The sequence below is a fragment of the Scomber japonicus genome, chromosome 8, assembly GCF_027409825.1.
Source record: "Scomber japonicus isolate fScoJap1 chromosome 8, fScoJap1.pri, whole genome shotgun sequence".
In the NCBI taxonomy this organism is placed as follows: domain Eukaryota; kingdom Metazoa; phylum Chordata; class Actinopteri; order Scombriformes; family Scombridae; genus Scomber; species Scomber japonicus.
In genome coordinates, this window is record NC_070585.1 from 30,032,628 (window position 1) to 30,055,352 (window position 22,725).

The 22,725-nt window shown below is 37.4% G+C and overlaps 1 protein-coding gene across 1 annotated transcript in view; it reads right to left on the reverse strand.

Moving 5' to 3' along the window:
• Positions 1-21,593, reverse strand: part of slc36a1 (solute carrier family 36 member 1) — a 52,646-nt gene extending 31,053 nt beyond the window's left edge. The window contains exons 1-9 of the mRNA XM_053324190.1: positions 21,453-21,593; positions 16,115-16,257; positions 12,138-12,252; positions 11,945-12,035; positions 10,409-10,497; positions 7,383-7,472; positions 5,938-6,022; positions 3,461-3,688; positions 1,147-1,245 (exon numbers count right to left, since the gene is read on the reverse strand). Coding sequence (XP_053180165.1) covers positions 1,147-1,245; positions 3,461-3,688; positions 5,938-6,022; positions 7,383-7,472; positions 10,409-10,497; positions 11,945-12,035; positions 12,138-12,252; positions 16,115-16,151 — 834 coding nt within the window. The 5' untranslated portion in view covers positions 16,152-16,257; positions 21,453-21,593. The remainder of the gene's footprint in view (positions 1-1,146; positions 1,246-3,460; positions 3,689-5,937; positions 6,023-7,382; positions 7,473-10,408; positions 10,498-11,944; positions 12,036-12,137; positions 12,253-16,114; positions 16,258-21,452) is intronic.
• Between the last annotated feature and the right edge of the window lie 1,132 nt (positions 21,594-22,725).

Below are 22,725 nucleotides of genomic sequence, written 5' to 3' on the forward strand. Positions count from 1 at the left end.
CAAAGAGGTGAAAAAGAACATCTCTAACAATGTCCGTACAAGTTTTCTCTTTTTCAAATATCACTTCCTCTCTCGGGCTGTGATGTCTTCAATTTGGCTGATGGATGTTATAATAAAGGCTAAATTTGTATTGACATTTCGGCAAAAGACCGAGGCTCTACTGCACTGTGCTCGCCTTACTGAAAAGTGTAATGTGCTTTACAGTGCACCAAATGCTGTTAACTAAATGCCAATGAAGAATTTACTTCTATCTACAGCTTCTGCAGAGTGTCTTAAAGCACTATGTGACAGAAAAACTAATTTGCCGATCCAATCAATGTCGTCATGTTGAAACTTTTTGCAGATGCTCCCGTTGCATAGATTGCAGATGGCTTGTGTTTTATTTGTCTCATTTACTCCAAAGAAGTTCCACACCACCGACATGTTTGTTTGAATCCGACAGTTAGTTTTGAGCCCCGCTGCGATGTGACGGACAATAAAGTTTTTTGAATCTTGAATCATTAGCTGTCGGATTCAAACAAACATGTGGGTGTTGTGGGCAGACAGATAAAACACACGCTATTTGCAATCTGTGCAACACTAAAGAACCTCGTGGGGAAGCATCTGCAAAATGTTTCAACAGCACAAATGTACCTGGATAGGAACACGAGGAGGAGCCGAGTTTAAGAAATGGAGCGTGGACAAAGAAGACGTGATCGGATCAGTGATCGGTTTATTTAAACTCTGATCGGTGATCGGCCCCAAAAATCCTGATCGTGTAAAGCCTAATAAATACACTATACAATGATGCTTTGTTATTTAAGATGACCTTCCACTCCAACCATCGTCATTTCCAGCTAGTGTGCAACGGCTATGTTTGATTTGAGACAACACCACCCTGTCGAAATGTACACACTGCACAAGTAAGTACACAGTGTACACAGTCTACTACACATAAGAACGTGATTTGAGACACCAACTCTGCCTTCACAATTTACACACTGAGATCCGATCACAGAGCAGACAAATTCCCCCGACGAGTAATGTCATATCTCAGATGATGTTTCAAGATTCAGATTGCATGATAAAAGCAGGTGTCTTTGATGTTTCATGTGTGTCTACGTCACTTCTTCAGCTCCATCCTGTTATCATTACTGTGTCACTTACCACTCCGATCCCTTCAAAGGCAAAGATGGCCGTCCCAAAGAAGAGAGGGTAGTCTTTGGCTCTGCCTACTTTCGGTAGATTGCTGGGATCTGTGATGTTCTGAAAAGAAAACGGAGAGAAAAAACTTTACATGTGCATCAACTTTATATATTCTGCAAAACTACGTCAGCTTATTTTATCATCTGAGGCTTTGTTGGATCACCTCTGCCTGGCTGATGTGCAGAAAACACATCTAATCATAACACGCCTGCAGACAAGATGTCTCCCTCTACAGATAATTTGCCATCATATTAAAATAACAACACCTTGTGCCAAGAGGACGCCTCTCTGTGCACCCATTGGACTCGTTTGTTGGCTTGAACTTAGCGAACTGAATTAGCTTGTAGTAAAATAATGTAAGATGATTAAGGCCTTTGGAGAGAAGCTGTGTAAGTAGGTGTAAGTAGGTTAATAATATAAATGGGGAACCGCCGTCGTGACTTAAAAATAAACCTTATAAGATGAAGTGAGTTGGTGAGCGTGATCCGTTTACATCACTGGGAGACAGTCCTGTTAAATAACGACTCCGATTTAAATCTGAACAGCTGGGGGAGCATTAGAAGTGTCAGCTAGACTTATAACTACCAACTACTGTATATCTTTGCTTTTATGGGGAAACGATCATATGAAATAACTTTATATGAACACATTTTATCTAACTCTAAAGTGAATGTCACCAAAGAGAGCCAAAACCTCAATATGGTGCTTTGATGCTGAGTTTAATGGCTCCACTCTGTCAATATAATTATGTTGTCTGGCATTAAAAGGCAGAGCTAAAATATAAAAGCAGCGCCAAATCACACTGTTTTTATAATGTAAGCAGCCTGTGTGCTCTAGTTTCACCTCAGATTCATTGCTCAGGTGATTCATCTGCTGAAGAAGGACCTGACGGGCCACATGTATCTCTTAGTGCTGAATCTTTGTAAGGTTTCTGATGCAAGAAATTGCTTTCTTGAAGTCAAGGCAATTTCTGTGGGAACTCAGCGGCTATATATCTGTAAAGGGCAGAAGCTGCGTGATGAAATACTCCACAGCCGGAAAACAGGTAATCTGGAGACTCTGTCACTATCAATTGCCCTGTTATCCATAACAACCCCAGGACCCAATCAGCGGGGTAGAAACAGAGAGACTGATCGTAACACACACACACACACACACGGAACAGTGAGAGTTTAAGGTGGTCGCTGTTAAACCTTTTCATGAAGAAATAAACAGATTATTGTAGATAAATAACAGATTATTATCTTCCATATAAGGAAGTCAGAAGTGTTTACGCTGTATTGTTACAACCTTTTTACTAAGACCTCAATCTCAAAAGTGTTATTTTTTAAGGCAGATCCTATAAATAACGGCACGAGTCACACAGTTTAAATGCAGTTAAATGAACTAGTAATTACTGATTATTGAGGTCATTTATCAAAATCATTAAATCTAATGTTTGAGGCAAACTTACTAATAACATTGTAATGATCAACATATACACACCGTCTCTGTAATACCAAGTTTTATTATAAAGCACATTTTATTATGTGAACATTATTGTCCATTACCTTATATTATCATAAATAACCATGTTTTTATAATTTATTGCATCAAATAAAACAAACTAATGTCCTTTTTTGGATTAAGAAACATAAGCTATATAACTTTATGAACCAGATGGACAGAAAAATCTTAAAATGCCATCAAAACAGGAGTTGGTTTAAATCTTTACGGCCACTTGGGGGCAGCAGAAACAAAATTGTGAGGACAACACTGACATAAAATCACCTTTTATGTTGGTTATTTCCACATCCATCAGTTACTAATCAACATTATCACTCAATTGGAGTTGTGTTTCTGTCCACCTGCTGAATGTACATCCATTATTCCCTCTCTTATAGCTCTGTTTTTTACTCTCTACCATCTCCTGAGGGAAATATCTGGCTCGTTGGTTGCTAAATGCTCCACTATGTTCACCAGCTAACTGTGTGTTTGCTGTTTAGTGCTGAGCAGGTAGAGTACAGTGGGCTTTTTTAATAGCTTTTTCTCTGAAAACGGCGCTATGGGAGCACGGAGGGTGAATCAGAACAGTAAATTTGCAGCCAGACAGCTAAACAATGAGCTGAAACTCACTATAAAGCTCAGTAAAAACAGCGGGGAGCTTATTACCTACTGCTAGGAAACAGGTTTCTTATAAAAGGTGGAGTACAGTAGGTACTAGTAATAAAACCTCCCTGAATTAAACAAAGTATAAAAACACAGAGGGGACACTGGTGATAAATCTGGTGTTTACCGTCAGTGAGTAGAAGTAGATGAGGATCAGGCTGGCGGTCATGACGAGGTTTGCCACCAGAGAAAGAGGAGCCAGGTATTTCAGGTTGGGGGTGAACACCAGCAGGACGAAGGCGGGAAGGAAGAAGAGCATGTAGATCCGGGAGTCGAAGCTCGGCACCAACACCTGGGTGTGGTTGGTGTTGTTTATCTGGCAATTGAAGGTGGTGGCGTTGGCCGCTTCCACCACCTGGTTAGAGGAAATGGAAAAAGAGAGAAAACTACTTCAGCTGAAGAGTTTCGTGTGGAGATATTTTTTTGGAGGCACTTCTGATATTTTCACTTCAGTATTAAGGAGAGAAGAGGGTTGGTGAGAAGAGGTATGTAAATGGGATTTGTAAGTATTGACAGGTGCAAAATCTCAAGAAGGATTTTAGAGGAGGTACTCATGTCCAAAAACAACCTTCTGCCTTTTTCAATGTTGATTTTAACTCCGTGGAACAGCTGCTGCATATTCTCATTATCAAGCAATTTAAGTTGTTGTCAATCACTTTCTACAGAGTATATTTATATCTAGTGTACAAAACTTATAATTTTAACCTTTTTTATTTTTAAACAAACAGTCAAACAAGTAAAAGTCTTTACTTTAATTAAAACAATACTAAAATATTAAGAAAAGGGAACCATTACACCTGTTTTAGCTTCATTTCATTGGCTCCCTTCGCATTATAGAGTTGATTTTAACATTGTTACAACTTACTTTTAAAGCCAAACTTGGACTCTATAAGCCTTTAATTATATCTTATAATCTGGGACTCCTCATTGTTCCCAGATCCAACTTCATGACCAGAGAGGGGGGTCGAGTTTTTGTCATCAGGGCCCCCAAACTCATTAGACTGTCCTCATCACAGTCAATATTTTTAAAAACAGTCATTCTTGTAATGTCAAAAGTGTAAATGTGTATATTTTTATAATGTTTTCTGTGTCCACCTCAGTTTTTTGTTTTCTTTCTTTTACTGACAGTAGTGAGACACCACCATCTAGTGGTAAGAAACGGTACTACACAAATAAAGTCTGTCCCATATTACGTCAGTTTCCAGAATTTAAACTATTTGTAAGTGATATTTACTGTCTGCTCTGCTTAGACAGTGAACCAAAACATCACAGGTCATAGGTTAAAAAGATCTCCAGACATAACAAGAGAGCCAAAAAGCGGGGAAGCCGTCACCGGTCAAAGGTCACACACCGCAAGATAAAAAGTAAAAATTCCTGTGACCTAACAATGACACAGCTGCACCTCAGTAGAAAAAGAAGTAAAAACTTGATTATATTGTGCTTTATTACCAATTAATCTCATTATCAGTGTGTTTCATGGCATCTTTGTTGAATCTGGGTCTTCTAGTCACATAAAAATACAGACGATACTGATAATGTTCAAACTTCAATAACTACAAATGCTCTAAAAACTTCCCTACAAAATCCTTTAAGCATGTATCACAGTTTCTATTCTCTGCTTCGTCACTGTGTGCTGCGGTATTGTATTTGCATGTAAATCCCTGCTGCTATTATAAAAGTCACTCTTATCCCACAACTGCCTGCCGACCTATTTTGTGATATCTATTCTGGTATGCGCCAACTGTAAGCACAAAGTCAGAGCTGCTCTGATGCACATATATGGACAAGAAGACTCTTAGATAACAGAGGACGCTCAGATCAACTGAAGCAACCTTGGTGAGATCAGACAGAGGTGAGGCTCTAACTCTAAAATCTGAGTAAAGAGAAGATGGTTCATTCTTTACTAAGGCCTTCAATCATCCATGTAACCCAGACCCATTCATCGTGTTGTTCGGGGTGGCCAATTCAGACAATGTGAAAAGTAGTTGTGAAGCTAAAGGCTATTTCTCTTTCAACATTGTTAGCCAGAACGCTAATTTTACAGTCTTGTAAATCTGAAAGGGCTCTTACATTTGAAATGTGGTTGAGAGAACTGGGAAATGTATTACACTTGGAGAAAATCAGGTACATTATATCTGCTAAAGTGGAAACCTTTTTTAAAATCTGGCAAGCTTTTCTCGATTTAATGTCTAACACCTGAATTAGTGCTATTATGATGCTGTGCCATTTATTTTATTTTATACATATGTCCTGTTTGTCTCATGTAAAAAAATAAATACACAAAAAAGAGAAAGTGGTTCAGACACTACTACATTTGTGCTCTGTCTCTACTTTTATTAGGGCTTGTAAACACCACCATGGATTTTATTCTGCTGTGTTAAGAGAGACGTGCGAGTCAAAGGTCACAAAGCACAGTAAGTAAGTAAGTATGTAAGTAAGCTGGATCACGCTGAGTTGACACAGCAAACAACGTGCGGTGTTACATGCAGGAGACAACTTGTAAATCTTGTGTGTAAAGTCGGGTCGTTAAATGGATGATGAGTGGTGGTTTTTGTGTGTGTGTGTGTGTGTGTGTGTGTGTGTGTGTGTGTGTGAGATCAGGACCTGTTTGACGTTGTCACTGAGGAAGACAAAGTAGACGCAGCAGAAGCCCAGCTGGGTGATGATGAGGAACAAGTTCACCGTCCGCCTAAAAATAACACACAAGGAAAGAGAGACAGAGAGAATGAGACAGAAAGTGGCGACTTCCATGTACCGGTAATCATAAGTTCATTAACTAACATATTGATGAATAAGATGAGCTTATACTCAGTATAGGGAAATACTGATATTTTTAATCCTTATTGCAATATTTTGTCCCTCTAAACAGTGAACATAAGAGGTGACAGAGTTATATTTAGCTGTTTCCCCTCAGTTGACAGTCTCTGTGCTAAGCTAAGCTAAGCTAAGCAGCTGTTTATAGATTGAAAAGTGATATTTATCGTCTTATCAATCTCTTGGCAAGAATAAAAAATAAGAACATTTCACAAAATCTTGAACTAACTCGTGAAATTTTGCTATTTTCATGCCAAAGCTTTATTTTTAGTAACACTTCTCTTTATAGGGCTGTATATTTTTGACTAATTACCAAATAATATTCAAAGGTTTCCTGAAAATAAGTATCGTAATGTAATTTGGCACTACACAATTCACCTCTTCATCAAAGCTTATTATTGGGAACTTTTTATCCATATATGTTGATTTGCCTGTAGTTAATTTTCCTCATTCTGAATGTTTAGCCGACCTCCTCCACTGAATATACAAATTGAAATTACATCAGCGACTTGCAATTAATCAGTCAATTAACTGTGTAAATGTAACAGTTAAACACTGTCACACTTTTCCCAACAATTAGGACCAAATTACACTGACCTACCATGAAAACCTCTGTGAAATTACCCATAAAACACCCGTAAAGTAAAGCATTACCAAATGTTCTTTATATTGTGTATTCAGTGTTTCCTCCACAATCACACTCCTATCATGAAACTCTCCACTGAACCCAGACTGGAGCACTTACATACTGTTCAGGGTTAAATTTGACTCATTTTTTACATTTAAGAGTTGTAAAAACACTCTATACACATTTCTTTTAAGTGGACTTTTCCTAATGTAACTCTGAATATACAAAAATGGAAATAAAATGCATCTTTTCTTGTATTTTTGTGCAGCTGACACACATTTTTGGATATGCAACTGTCCAAATTTTACCTTAAAAATGTCAAAAATCACCATTCAAACATGTTATATTCTTCATATTCTTTTTGTTCCATTGTTTGCTCTCTGACAGCTTCATTAAGGATTAATCAAACATGTATTAATGACTAATGGGGATTTTATGAATGTTAAACTGGTGTAGAGACTAATTATGAGGCTGAAAGTACAAAATTGTTACATCATTTTGTAATAATGTGTAAAACCCAAATCCACTCTATGATAAAGACTGTAGGAGAGGACTTGAACACAAAGACAAACACTCATTTTGGCAAACTGGTAATTACTCGTCTTACCTTCCCCACTGCGAGTGTCTCCTCAGCCACGATACATTTTCCATCCCGTACTGCGCCGCCTCGCCGTACGTCAGAGACGGCCTGTTGATCCTGGAAGTGCAAACACAGTCAGTCAATCTTTGTCTTATTGTTAAAGTCACATTTTAAAACTTTTATTTTTTCATTTCTTAAGCACTTGCATACATAAAATGGCACATCTCAACATAATAGTTTATTAATAGATTAGATTATTTAGTAGAAAATAGATTATTATAGATTAAAAAGGCCTGAGACTGAGACCATTATGAGATCCTGCGATGGTATTCTGCTTTATTATTCAGGTATTTTTTAATGTGCATTTATTTACAGGAAGTTTGCAGAGTTTGATTTTACTAATAAGGACCCTTATAAAAGAATATATAATGTAAGTTACCCTCATTCACTTACATCACAGGCTGCCTGGTAACTAAGTAAATAACTGATATAATCAAATAATAAACTGCTGATAATAGTGAAAAAGTACATTAAAGCTATAAAATAACACTTTTGGACTAAAAACAGTGCAGAACAATACATAAAATAAATAGTAACACCAGAATAAAATAAGATTAATATAGATTAAAATGGCAATGAGACAGCCACAAGATCAAGACAACCTCTGAATACAGATGTTGTTCTACTTTATTCATATATTATTTCATGTCTATTTATTCACATGAAGTTTACAGAGTTAAATTTTCCCTTATAAAATAATATATACAGTAAAGTTACCCTCATTCACACACAAATAAGTAAGTAAGTGTGTCATTATCAAACAATAAACAGTTTAGATTGTGGTGCAAATAGTAAAAAAGTGTATAAGCAAAAATATATCAACATATAACTTATATTTCTATCAAGCTATTAAAATATTTTCCCATACATAAATGCATGTTTGTAGGTTTGGTGCTTAGTAATTGTGGCTTATCGCTCCTGCACGTCTACGAGGGAATAACAGGAAGTGACTCCAGCTCAGCAAAAAAACACAAGAAACAACTTTGCTTCATTTCCCAAATCGATTTGTGACTTCTTTAGTGTGCAGACGCTATTTCTGACTCTGACTGAGGGCTTGTTGTAGTGGAGGCTCTTCATTCATGCTTTCTGCCTATCTAATCCTCTTTAACGTGGCAGGGCGGGGTTTGAACTGGGGCAAAGGGCGGGAGACGCTGTGGAACTGGCAGGCCGACGCTGGTGGAAATCTGATAACGAGTTAACGTGCAGCAAGTGTTAATCGTCCTGGTTGTCACTGACTAGCAGCTGTGATACAGGATTGGATCAGTGACATAATCTACTGGTTTAAAAATCGACATAGAGGCAATATTTACAGCAGCAGTACATCACTTGTGATTTTCAGGAGATGATTACAGACCACGGTAACATTTAGTCTGGTTTGTGGAGTTAGCTAAAACTCTTGTGTTCATAAGCCACTGATTACACAGTAGAAACAGGAGGAGATGAAACGCCTAAATACAGAGCGGTCTGTCAGCCAGCAACAACAAACCAGACGCTGTTGGCTCAGTAAACAAATTACCACAAGAGCAGAGCACAAGTGTGGTTTTGCAGCATGTACAGTGTTGGTAGAAACAAACCATAGTGGAGCTGTTGTGAAGGGAAAGGAGGCGGTGACGGGAAATTAAGTTCAGGCTGCGTTCAACAAACAAACAGCAGCTGCATCTCGTTGGAGGGCAGATAAAAGCATGTAAAACACCCTGGAAAATGACTTTTAATAACACCCTTTTATATAAATGTGTGAAAAAATATACTGCATTATCCTACAAGAGTGAATTAGTGTGATTATTTTGTTTATATGGTGGTTATTATTCCTTTTATAGCTCTGGTTGTGGTTATATTTTTGTGTATCTTGACATAATATCATAATATAAAATGAAATGAGAGTATGTTGTTGAGATAAATGTGCATTTAATTGAGTTAGCATGTTTATTTTGTGTCAATTATTCCTTTAATATCTATGCTTGTGTTGCAGGAAATGGTGCAAATCAGCAACACTGATGAGAAAAACCTGCTTTATAATAACTTTTGGATTTATATATAATACCATAAAAGAAAATGATCTACAATGCTGTGTTCATCCATATAGTTGTCCTCTTGAAAGCGATGGTTCGGCGTAATTTCGACCTAGCGTCATATGCGACTCAGCCCTTTTTTTCATTTAGTCGCAAAATAGTGGAGTTAGAGCCATCAGCTGAATGGCTTAGTACAGGCGCTAACGGGACCACCAGTGTATCTGGTAAATGACCCCACTAATAATGCCTGGATTGTTATCAAACTTCTACAGTAGTACAAGTAGGGTCTTTACTCATAAATCCATGCATTGGAAAGTTTGTAACTACACCAGGAGGGGCACTTTAATATATTTTAGAATGTAACACATCAGATACTTGGAAGTCATCATCAAACATCGTCGAAATATCGCACGATCACTGAAATACCGTGTGATCTCGCGAGACACCCGCACAGCACATCTAAAGATCTGTGCGTAATTGTGCGATATTTGGACAATGTTTACAGCTTTAGCAGTAGCAGCAGAGTAAAAGCCATCAGGTAAGTGTTATTTTAATAAACTTCTGGTGTACTTACAAACTTTCCAATGCATCGATTTATGAGTAAAGACTCTATTTGTACTACTGTAGAAGTTTGATAACAATCCAGGCATTATTAGTGGGGTCATTTAACTCCACTATTTTCCGACCAAATGAAAATGAACGGCTGAGGTGGTGTTTAGATTGACCTCATGGTGCATATGCTCAAGGTCGAAATTACGCCGAACCATCGCTTTAAGTGGGCTGTATGCTATTTGGAGAAATCACAAACATTGTTGGGAATGGAAATGAGAGAATATGTTGATGAGAAAAAGCAGAAGTTGAAGTGGAACAAAGCTTTAGCAGCACTGCATTGTTGGCTGTTAAGTGTACATAAAGTACTTTCTATTTAACTCTAAAGGACTGTAAAAACCCTGACGTGATGTTTTCCGAGCATGCTTTACTCACTTTACACTGAGGTGATGGGAACATTTGACCAGCAGCCTCATACAGTGAACAGCGATGACGCCCATACACAGCAGGCTGACTGGTCCGAGCTGGAAAGAGAAAGAGAGTCAGGTGATTAATTCATCTAAATTTTATGTAACTGCTCAACACAACATTAGCACATCAGAAGCTTCAGATGCTGTTAAACAGTTAAATTAAAGGAAGTCGAGTATAATTACAAGCTCTCGTCTTCAAATAAGTCATCTCAGCTGTATAAATGCTTCACATTAAAAGAGAAAATGTATTAAGAGTATTGTAAAGGAAATAAACATGACTGGGGAAAAAAAGGGGAAGTTGCATTCATTTATTATCAGTTTGTTATCAGTTTGAACCTCGTGACTTGGAGATGCTTCTTTTATTTTCACTTTTGTTTAATCCAGTTTTTCTTGTGAATCAACATAATTTAAAATGTGCAAGGCAAGGCAAGGTAAGGCAAGGCAGCTTTATTTATATAGCCCATTTCATACACAATGGCAACTCAATGTGCTTTACATAAAACATGTAATTTGAGAAACATTAAAACATACAATTAACCGCCCCCCCCCCCCCCAACACTAATAATAAAAACAAAGTACAGAAAACATGTTCATTCCCTTCTTTCCTGTTAACCTGGCTTTCATTTAAACAGTATTACTTCCTTTAAATATTTAGCTTTGACATGACTGTTCTGGATTTTGGTTCCATTTTTGGTCACTTTTTTTTTTTTTTTTTGCAGAACTGTGAGACAAATATTTTTATGGTTTCATGGATCTGTTATCAGTTTGAACCTCATGACTTGGAGATGCTTCTTTTATTTTCACTTTTGTTTAATCCAGTTTTTCTTGTGAATCAACATAATTTAAAATGTGGAAAACATGTCAAGTTCATTCCCTTCTTTCTTTTTTAACCTGGCTTTCATTTAAACAGTAATACTTCCTTTAAATATTTAGCTTTGACATGACTGTTCTGAATTTTGGTTATTGAGAAATTCACTTTTTTTTTTTTTTTTTTCAGAACTGTGAGACAAATGTTTTTATCGTTTCATGCATCACATGTAGCCAGTTTCCACGATATCTTAAATTTGTGCAACATGTAACTCTTGCAGGCTAATTGCAGGCCTCTACATGATTCTGCGAACAAAGGTCACAGTTCGGGGAAGTAATGCTACAGGAACAAAAGACGCACCAGTGTGTGAAACTTCAGTAGACTAAAAAATCCCAGTCCATTAAGAGTACACTTATTTTGAAGCTCAACCTGTTTTATTTCCCTTCTTAAATGTCTCTTTTTACTGACAGTAACCTTGTACTTTTACACAATGACAACACTTTTTCCTCATAAAAGAATAAAACTGAAAAAACCTCACTGTAATTACTCAGACTGCAGCTGACAACATCTGTGCCCCGTCATGAATATCACACACACAGTCAGTCACGAGAGCACAATCTAATTGAGTGTTTTTTCCAGACCCCGTCATGTGACCCCAGCATGATCGGATGATAAAAATCTTTATTTGCTTACCACCAGTCCTGCATTCTTCACCGCCAGAGGCAAGCCGAGCAGCCCCGTACCGAGGTTCCCCTTCAACAGGTGGATGAGAGTCTGACAAAAACTAACAGAAGGGGGAAAAAAAAAAAAAAACATCAGCCAAAAAACATTTCTACTTTCTAAACAAACTACTTTAAGTCAATATTTGTTTTTATATGAGACGTACGAGGTTCCTGCTCGTCCTCCGATCCTCTCGTAGTGACGTTGGGGTCTGGACGGTCCAGGTGGGGAAGGACACAGAGCGTCCATTTCTGAAGGGTTCTGGTCAGAGAACAAAGAACCTGAAGAGGAGAAGAAGAAGGTGAGATAAGAGGAGGAGGAGGAATGATTAGGCCTGTCCCAATAAATATCAACTTATCATATGATACATGGACATGAACTTGATCAATTTTCTGACTTCAATATTGCCACACTTCACGTTAGCAGCTAAAAGGCTATTCATGTCACATTGGCTAAGGGAGTAGTGTCCTCCATTCCTTACTGTGCTCGTCCTGAGTGGAGACTGCAGAAGAATTAAAAAGGTAAATAACTCTTGTCCTTGTCTCCACCCATAATTCCAGTCTGTGTTTGTATAGAAGTGTAGCGCACACTCTGTAATCCCAACCCCCGCCTTCCCCCTTGCATTATTATGTTATTATATTATCTTATTATGTCAGTGGTATAAAATGATCTTCAAATGACAATAATATAGTTTAACCCTTCATGTTTACACTCCACTACTGCCTCCAAGTACGAAAACAAACTATATATGTACGTAAGATGGTTTGAATGTTTTCTTTTTGAATCTATTATTGATATCTGTCTTTCAAAAGCCTAACTAGGGATATAAGATGGGAACTAGCAATATCTATAATCTCCATATAAAAGTACAGTTACTGCAGCTCGTTTGTAACAAGCTGAAGTTGTGCTACCTTCATTTGCATTGATTAAACTAAATAAATAACATACATAACCGCCTTCAGGGGACAGAGGAGATAACTGGCAATGCAAATTAGAATTTAGAGAGTCAATATTTACAGACATTAATGGTACTAATGCAACAGAATCAATTATACAGCAGCAGAAAATGTTTAAGAGTTAAATAATCATTAGTAATATGTGCTATTATAATTAAATAAAATCTCTGTAGATGGGTTATAACTTGACGTGCTACTCCTCCTGAGACCTCCCCTCTTTTGATACTGTGCTAAATGGGAGAGGTACACTGTTAAATTACAGTTACAAGTGTTGTTTGTCAGCTTCAACTGTTTCTCTGTCATCTCGTGTGTGTGTGTATGAGCTCAAGCGATAAGTGCCAGTTGACCAGAGGATTTTCATTATTTACTTATGTTATCAGAATAAACGGTGAACGCCCTCTAAAAGAGATCCTGGTCTGAGCCTCGGTAGCTTCCAGTATTTTTTCTACTTTAATTAGAAGAGACATTAATTGGCTCCTTAGTTTAACGTATCCGCTGTGCACCAGGCTCGCTGCTCATATAAAAGTCACCATGACCTAAATTAATGAAAGGAAATTCCTGTGAAAATATCTCCAGTGAAAAAACAGCTGACTTTAATAACCACATGACCAAAAAAACAAAAACATTATTTGGTTTGTCCTGGCTGCAACTATTCTCAGCTCCTGCTTGTTGATATTTGGATTTGTCACTGTTTAACCACACAGACCTCAGTTTACTTCACTTTCCCACAACTTACCTCCTACTCACTACTCTTTTTTTTTTTTTTTTTACCCAAGCACATGAGGAACTGCAACTGTTTTAATGTAGATTTGATGAATTTGTTCTTGCATCAGGAATGTCTCCTAACAGTGTGAAAACTAATGCTGCAGTGACAGTGGAGACCCGTCTTTAACCCTGCTGTTGTCCTCCAGTAAAGGAAGGGAGGAAGGAAGAAGGAAGGAAGGAGAGGAGGGAGGGAGGAAAGAAAGAAGGAAGGAAGGAGAGGAGGGAGGGAGGGAGGGAGGGAAGGAAGGAAGGAAAGAAGGAGGAGCGTCTAAGTGTCTTTTATATGTTCTCTTTTAACCTTTTCTTTTTCTTTTACTTTCTTCTTCTTTCTTTTTATTTTATTTTCTGCTCTGTAGCACTTTGAGCTTCTTGAAATGTAGGAAGGAAGGAAAGAAGGAAGAACGGAAGGAAGGAAAGGAGGGAGGAAAGGAAGAAAGGAAAGGCCCGTCTTTAACCCTGCTGTTGTCCTCGAGTCAAGGAAGGAAGGAAGGAAGGAAGGAAAGGAGGGTACGAGGGAAGAAGGAAGGAAGGAGGGAGGGAAGGAAGGAAGGAAGGAAGGAAAGGACGAAATGAAAGAAATGAAAGAAGGAAGGAAGGGAAGGAGGAAAGAAGGAAGGAAGGAAGGAAGGAAGGAAGGAAGGAAGGAAGGAAGGAAGGGGGAGAAAGGGAAGGAAGGAAGGAAGGAAGGAAGGAAGGAGGAGGAAAGAAAGAGAGGAAGAAAGAAAGAAGGAAGGAAGGGGGGAGAACGGAAAAGAGGAAGGGAGGAAGGTAGGGGAAGGAAAGAAAGAGAGAAAGAGGGAGGAAGGAAGGAAGGAAGGAAGGAAGGAAGGAAGGAAGGAAGGAAGGACTAGTCAAAACAGACAACGGTTAAAGTCGTACAGCCCTGTACTCAAAATCCTCTCACCTATACACTCCTTACTATGATAAGAGCACTTTGGCACCGGCTCCTGAATACATTGTGACAAATATTGACAATGTTAATTTTTTTTTTTTTTTTTTAATAATTATTTTTCAGTTTATCCTTTAATAGACTGTGTGTGCTCTGTTCCAATGTAAACACACTGAAGCGTATGCTCTGCAAAAATGCTAGTGAAGTAGAACGGAAAATCAGATATAAATCATTTCATACTCGCTCGAGGAACAATGAATCTTTTATCTGTGTCATTTTAACATACGCTCCCAGTCAAAAGTCTATTTTATACACTATGAAACAACACAGGAGACTAAAACTGTGAAATAACACACACAAGAAATCATGTAGTAATATCTCACACTGCACTGTAACTTTTTATTCTCTGTCTTTATCTATTTTAGCTTCATTTAACTTCCAATTTAACACTTTGAATTGTGTTTTAATCTCTTTTTTATTTGCCATGTGTTGCTTTTATGTTATGTCTTGAAGCATTTTATGTTTTAGTAGTTATAGTAGTAGCTTTTATTGTCATTATATTGAGGGTCAGACAACAAAAATTTAACGAAATTTAGATAGCACTCCCTGAGCCATAAGAGTACTTAATCCTCCTGTTGTCCTCAAGTCAAGGAAGGAAGGGAGGAAGGGAGGAAGAAGGAAGGAAGAAGGAAAGGAGGGAGGAAAGAAAGAGAGAAAGAAGGAGGAAGGAAAGGAAGGAAGGAAGGAAGGAAGGGAGGGAGGAGGGATGGAAGGAAGGAAAGATAGAAGGAAGGGAAGGAAGAAAAGAAGGGAGGAAGGGAAAGAAGGAGGGAGGGAGGAAGGATGGAGGAAGGAAAGAAGGAAGGACGGATAGAAGGAAGGAAGAAAGGGGGATGGTGGGAGGCAAGAGAGGAAGGAAAGAAAGAGAGAAGGAGGGAGGGAGGACTTGACCCGGGAGTATGACACAAAGGTTAAGGCAATTAAAAACTAGGGTTAGGGTTAGGGTTAGGGTTATAAGGGGGTAGAGCACCCGCCCCATGTGTTGAGGCTATAGCCCTTGTTGCAGGCGACCCCGGTTCGAGTCCCGAGCTGAGCGGCCTTGTCCCTAACCCTAACCCTAACCCCTCTCTCTGCCTCCTGTTTCCTGTCTATCTCTACTGTCCTGTTCATTAAAGGCAAAAAAGCCCGAAAAAATATACTTATACTTATAATAAGGGTAATTGTCTTGCCTTAAACAACGTGCTTCCTTAAAGTACAGATCTTCTACTCTCTTGCCAATATGTCAACCAGCTTCATCAGTTTCCCACATAAAGCTGAGATGAGCTGGACAGCAGTGAAATGAAGAGAAAGCAGCCAACAAGTGCTCGACATATGAGGGAAGGAAATAAATGAAAAGCTGCTTTGATGATCCTGTGTCTAATTCTGTGTCTAATAGGTTTATATTACACTCTAAGTAAAATACCCAGAATGCAATCTTTCTTTTCCAACAGCAAAAGAATTAAAAAAAAAAAAGAGTGTGCTTGATTTTAGTACCTTCACCTCGGATGTCTACGTCACTCGAAGCCATCATGTCGGGTCAGGTGGTTTTTGTGGGTGGCTGGTCTCTCCCAGCCCTGCTGCGGATCCTAATGCTGGGAGGAGATCAGAGAGTCCAGCATCGACAGCTTTCTGCTTTACTGCAACAAAGAGAGAGAGAGAGAGAGAGGAATCAGTGTCATTCAGACTCACCGGTGCTCAAAGGAGGTCATAGTGTTTATCGTTTATTGATTTTGCTCCTTAAAATCGGTTTAACCCTTTATTGGGCAAATAATTATATTTGGTAACTTCTGTAAATATCCCAAAATATCCTTCCTTCCTTCTTTCTTCCCTTCCTCTTTTCCTTTCTCCCTCCCTCGTTCCTTATTTCCGCCGTCCTTCCTTCCTTTCCTTCCTTCCATCTGTCCTTCCTCCCTCCCTCCTTCTCTCCTCCCTTCCTTCTTTCCTTCCTCCATCCCCCTTTCTTCTTCCTTCCTTCTTTCTTCCCTTCCTCCCTCCCTCCTTCTCTTTCTTTCCTCCCCCTACCTTCCTTCCTTCCTTCTTTCCTCCGTACTTCCTTTCATCCTTCTTTCCTTCCTTTCATCCTTCCTTCTTCCTTCCTTCCTTCCTCCCTTCCTTTCAATGAGTGTCCTATAAAGGGTTAATTATGAAGTTAATTAAGATCAATGCACTTTCTCTTTAACTGATATTACAGATTGAAAGTCATGAATCACCTTCTAATGTTCATGTATGGGAAGTGTCTTCACTAGTGTTAATACATTAGTAACGTTTAGTCAAATAAGCTTTACTTGAGGCTGGATAAAAGTCATTATGTGTAATTTAATATATATCATATTCATATATATTTAGACCTAAGACAGAAACTGGACTGTTAATGGATCAAATAACCACACAGAAATTGGATACTACTGCTAATGAAATACCTGACAAATCAAAGTGAAACTCTCATATAAGTAAAAATCATATGGGTAAACTAATAACACTATAAGCAACACAGATAATAACGCCATAAATGACGCCTCTTATGATGTGTGTGTGTTTTTGTTCTCGTGTGTACATGTTAATTGTGCTGTGACACGTGTGAACTTTGTCTGTTTTGGTCCATGTTCACATTCTTAAAAACAAATATATTAAAACAAAGAGAATCTTAAAAACACTATCCTCACAATACTCAAAATAATTATCCATAATAATTGGATCCATTGCAAGTCTAATGAAACTTAAAGTGTGCAAAGAAACTACAACAAATACACAGCAACTGCATTCAATCTCCATTTACAATTTTAAATAAAAAGTAATTTTAAATGTTTAAATTTAAATTCACTGGTGCTGATGATCCTATAAAACTCCTTCTGTGACAATTAGTTAAACCCTATCATGCCATTTTACCCTTACATACTGCTCAGGGTCAAATTTGAGAGCTTTAAAAACATCATATACATACTTATATTAGCTGGACTTTTCCTAATGTGATCCACAGAATACAAATATGGAAATAAAATGCATCTTTTTTTTAAATGTATGTGCAGCTGATACACATTTTATATATGCAAATGTATAAAATTGACCTGTACTGGTTAAAAGAAATTCAAAAATCAGCATTGAAATGTTCTCCTGGACCAAACACAGTGATTGTGAATCCAAACAGAAGGATTAATCAAACATGTATTAATAATGACTGATGGGACATTTATGGATACAAACTGATAAAGAGACTAATTATGAGTCCGAATATAAACAGTACGTGAGTGTTAATGAGAAGATCAAACTTTGGGCTCAAATCAAACCCCTTCCTATGATCCTATGAATCCCTCCTGTTACTCTGCAACCTCTTCCTCCCTTCAGTGAATCCTACGGCCTTTGAGCAAGGCACTCGACACGACACTGCGGCCTGCTTATCGTCCGTGTTACACCATCAGCGTACAGGAGGCTGTCAGTCCAAACAGGATGTATGAGAACATGTTTATGACCTGGCTGTGTGCTGATACCTCTCCTAATCACACGAGGATGTGTACAAAGGCTTTCCTGTTCACTTGTCCCAATGATACAATGATCTGAGGAGGATTAAAAACAGCTGAAACTTCTAATATCTCTCATGGTTGGCTTTTTTTCTCATCATAGTGTGTTTAAAGACTTGTGAGACTAGATTTTCTGCTTTTTATAGGACTAAAAATACCACAAAGATGAGCAGAAATTGGATCAATTGCAGCTAAATGTGTCCAATAAAGAAAGAAAGAAAGAAAGAAAAAAAGAACTGCATCAAGGTTTTTCTGTATATATGTTCTTATTATATGTTTAGTTATGAGTCTTTAGGAGCCAAAACTGCTCCCATTTTTCTCATGTTGGCCTCCAAATCATCCAAACTAGATTTTCTGCTTTTTATAGCACAAAAAAATTACCAGAAACAACAAACAGACTCTTTAAAACCTGTTTATCCAGAAGATCGAGCCCCTTCTGAATATACCCTGATCTTTCAATTTTACAAAAAGAAACTATTTCAAGTGTGTCAAAGTGAAACTACAAAGGCTTCTCTTCTCTTTTCTTTTCTTCTCTTTCCTTCTCGTGTGTCCGACAAGGTGAAACTTGATTTCTGCTGACGGCTACTGACGAGGAAGAGAGAGCCGCGGTTCACTCCAGTAATGACTCAGTGAGCAGAAGAAGAGAAGAAGTGAGTGATGACCGATTATGAGCCGCTCAGCAACTTTCACAAAGAGCCGTGACACACACACGAGAGGTCTTAACTGAGCAGCAGCGGCCGTGGAAATGAACATAACACGGTGCTGGTGTTTCTGTCAACAACAAAAGACCATTAAGATGCTTCACATTTAGCTCTGAAACAACTCATCAATTAGCCAGTCGACAGAAAATCAATCAATTCATAGTTTAAGTGTGTTTTCTGTGAAAGTTCAATGTTTCCAGCTTCTTAATTGTGAACATTTGCTTCTTTGTTTCATTATATGTGACAGTAAACTGTATATATTTGGGTTTTAGACAATAGGAGTGACCAAAAAAGGCAATTTGAAGCCTTCAGGAAGCTGTTTACTGACATTTTATAGATCAAAGAGTATATTTATGAGTATATCACAGGATAAAAATAAAGTCAAACACACATTTAAAAGAATAAAACACCTTCCCCAGTTAAATATCATCACTTCTTCAATTCTTTATAGCAACATCTCCTGTTGAGGACTGTATTTGGTGACAAGACTGATTCATGATTGGCTGAAAATCTGGGTTTAAAAATATATAACAGTGTTTTTAAAAATGACTTGGTAGATTATTGTCAGTATCTGCTGGTTATTTTTGTGATAAACCGATTCATTATGTTGTATATGTCCCAAATTACCTAAAAATATCAAGTCCAACAGTCCAAAAAGCTCACATATTAAAGTTTACAGTGTCAGTGGCTGCAACAAGCAAATATGTACTTCTTGCCTTCGTTATATGCGATAGTAAACTGTATATATCTGGGTTTAAGACTGTTTAGGCTTCAGGAAAGATCTTCATATCGTTCTGTGTACATCACGGGATGAAAATAAAGTTAAACACACATTTCCTTCAGAGAGTAAAATGCCCAAAACCTCCCCAGTTAAATATCATCACTTCAATTCTTTATAACAACACCTCCAGTTTCAACAAGCTTGGTTATAAAACTTGGTTGTATGATGTATTTTATAACTGCAACTAATGATTATTTTCAGTTTCAGTTTATCTGCTGGTTATTTTTGTGATTAATTGGTTGACAGTTGTGTCTAATATGCACAAAATGAGTGAAAAATATCCAAAAACCTCACACATAATTAGTTTATAATTTTATAAAACATTTCAGAGGCTGGAACGAGCATATATTTGTTATTTGTTCTTGAAAGTTTGGTTATAAAAAGCTATTTTTTCATAATTACTTGGTTGTCTAATGTATTTTCTATGGTTGTATGCTGTTTTTATAACTGCAACTAATGATTATTTTCAATATCAATTTATATGCTGGTTATTTTTGTGATTAACTAGTTGACAGTTGTGTCTAATATGCACAAAATTAGTGAAAAATATACAGTCAGACAGTCCAAAAACCTCACAGATGTTCAGTTTACAATATAATAAAACGCACATTTCACATTTCAGAGGCTGGAACCAGAAAATATTTGGTATATACTGATATTTTTCTTGAAATGTGGTTTGAAACAATTACTAGCTGACTACATTTAGTAAGTTTAGGACAAAAACTCCAATTAACAAAATGTGTAGAAAGTAGACTATAACTTCCTGGTGTACAATCAACAACTATTAGTTTGCCAATGTTGTCTAATATGCACAAAATCCAAAAACCTCATAGCTATTCAGTTTACGGTGCAATGAGACACACATTTCACATTTCAGAAGCTGGAACCAGCAAATATTTGGTAAATAATGGTATTTTTTCTATTGGCAAAACTCCAATGCACAAAGTTTGCAGACTATAACTTCCTAGTGTACTCCCAACAACGATGCACAATCATTTACTTTATTCAGTAATGGAAAGCACATTAAATCCATTCAGCTGTAGCTTGATGAGGTGGAAATGGTGTGACCCTTACATTTAAAGGTCTGTCAATATTTAAACTGATCCTGGACGCAGTTTTCCAGTGTTTACTGAAGATAAAACTAACACACAGCACATTCCGCGTTTTGATATGGGTGCGGCCAAACTAAATCCGTTTTACTTTTTGTTTTTTAATGTGTTTTTTTATTCCTAATCAAAGCCCTTTTTATGACAGCACACACACACACACACACATAGGCAGACACACACAGTGCAAACAGACCAGATAAACCCGATAATCCCATCATTTTAAACTAATCTTTGGCCAGGAGGAGACGTGTTCAGTTCCTCAATGGACAAGACAACAAGGAGCTGGAGGACAAACATCAATGATGGGATATCTATCTAGCCAGGAAACTACACCATCAAATGAGCTTATGATTAATTAGACAGGCAGTTAAATGTGTGGGGTGAGCTGAGTACAAAAAGGTTTTAGTCGCTTACTTGCCTCCTGGAGAGAGAAAGAGACACACACACACAGCAGAGACACATACACACACACAGAGCCGAGAGACACATACACACACACGCACACACACAGCAGAGAGGAAAGCCTTGAGCTAAAATAGGCTTTTCGTGTTACTAGAAGATAGCTACACACACTTATAATAACCTGTTACTCGTATTTAAATCACGGCAGCATGATTTTCCACAACGCAGCGAGTCACAAATGAAGCTAGCTTAAGGGGGTTGTGTTGTTTTTTTTCTCGATGCCATCTTTGTGTCTGTAAACACGGTTCATGGTTCATCACCTACCTCGGAGAAAGAAATCCTTTCCGTGTGTCGTCTCTCTTACTCCTTGAGCTTAACAAGACTGTATCCAGTACCAGAGAGAGCTAACCTTTTACCGCAGACCTCTTGTGTGTTCATATCGTAGCCATGGTGTCTGTCTGGCTGATATTTTACCGTCTCTCTCTCTCGCTCTCTCTCGCTCTCTCTCTCTCCGGCTTCCCTCGAGTCACGCAGCCAGCGGTGTGGTCACGTCACGACGGCGACGTTCGGCGCACCGTTGCTATAGAGACGGATTAAAACGTTTTAAATAACTTTAAGTTAAATTAAGTTATTTACAGCTCTCACTCTTATTTTAAGTTATATTTTATTCTACTACGTCTCTTCTTATAGTATGTTTTATACTCGTACAAACATAACATATATATTACATAAGCTCCACTTTCGCTCTCTCTCTCTCTCTCTCTCGTCACACGTAGCCAGCGGTGTGATAACGTCCATAGGTAACGTCGACTACGTGTGTGTCATTGACGTTCGACGCACCGTTGTCATAGAAACGGATTAAAACGTTTTAAATAACTGTACCTTTATTTATCTTTGCTTATCTTTTATTCTACTAGGTCTCTTCTTATAGTATGTTTTATAATCTTACAGTATATATATATTTTTTATTTTTTTATTTTACAATTGCTTTGGCAATAATAATAATAATAATATGAAACACACTAAAACTGATGGAAATGCAATATGCCACTGAAACGTCAAACAAATTATTTTATATTTTATTTTATTATGTTTTATCAAATAATAAAGATTTTAAAAAACATAATAATATTAGTATGTTACTTCATCACTACCATAGATAAATGGGTCCTTTTTCTTTCAGTTTTTGTAAATTTGTAAATGTGTTAAAAAAAATACAAGTTATACTTTTGGTAAAAATAAATAAATAAATAAAAACGTAATATTATTATTTTATTACTATATTTGTTTTATTATTCATTTATTTTTTGTTAATTATTACTATATGTTACTTCATTGCCACCACAGATGAGTGGGTCCTTTTTTCATTTCTTTTTAAAATGTTGTTATGTGTTAAAAAAAAAAAAAACAACAAAAAAAAACAAGTTATACTTTTGCTTTTTTTATTTAATCAAAAAATAATAAAAATGTAATATGCCAGTGAAACTTATTAATATTAATATTAATATCACTTTACTGCATCATCACCATAGATGAATGGGCTCTTTTTCATTCATTGTTGGAAGCGCTTGGTTTGCTCACCAGGACAGGCAGAGTA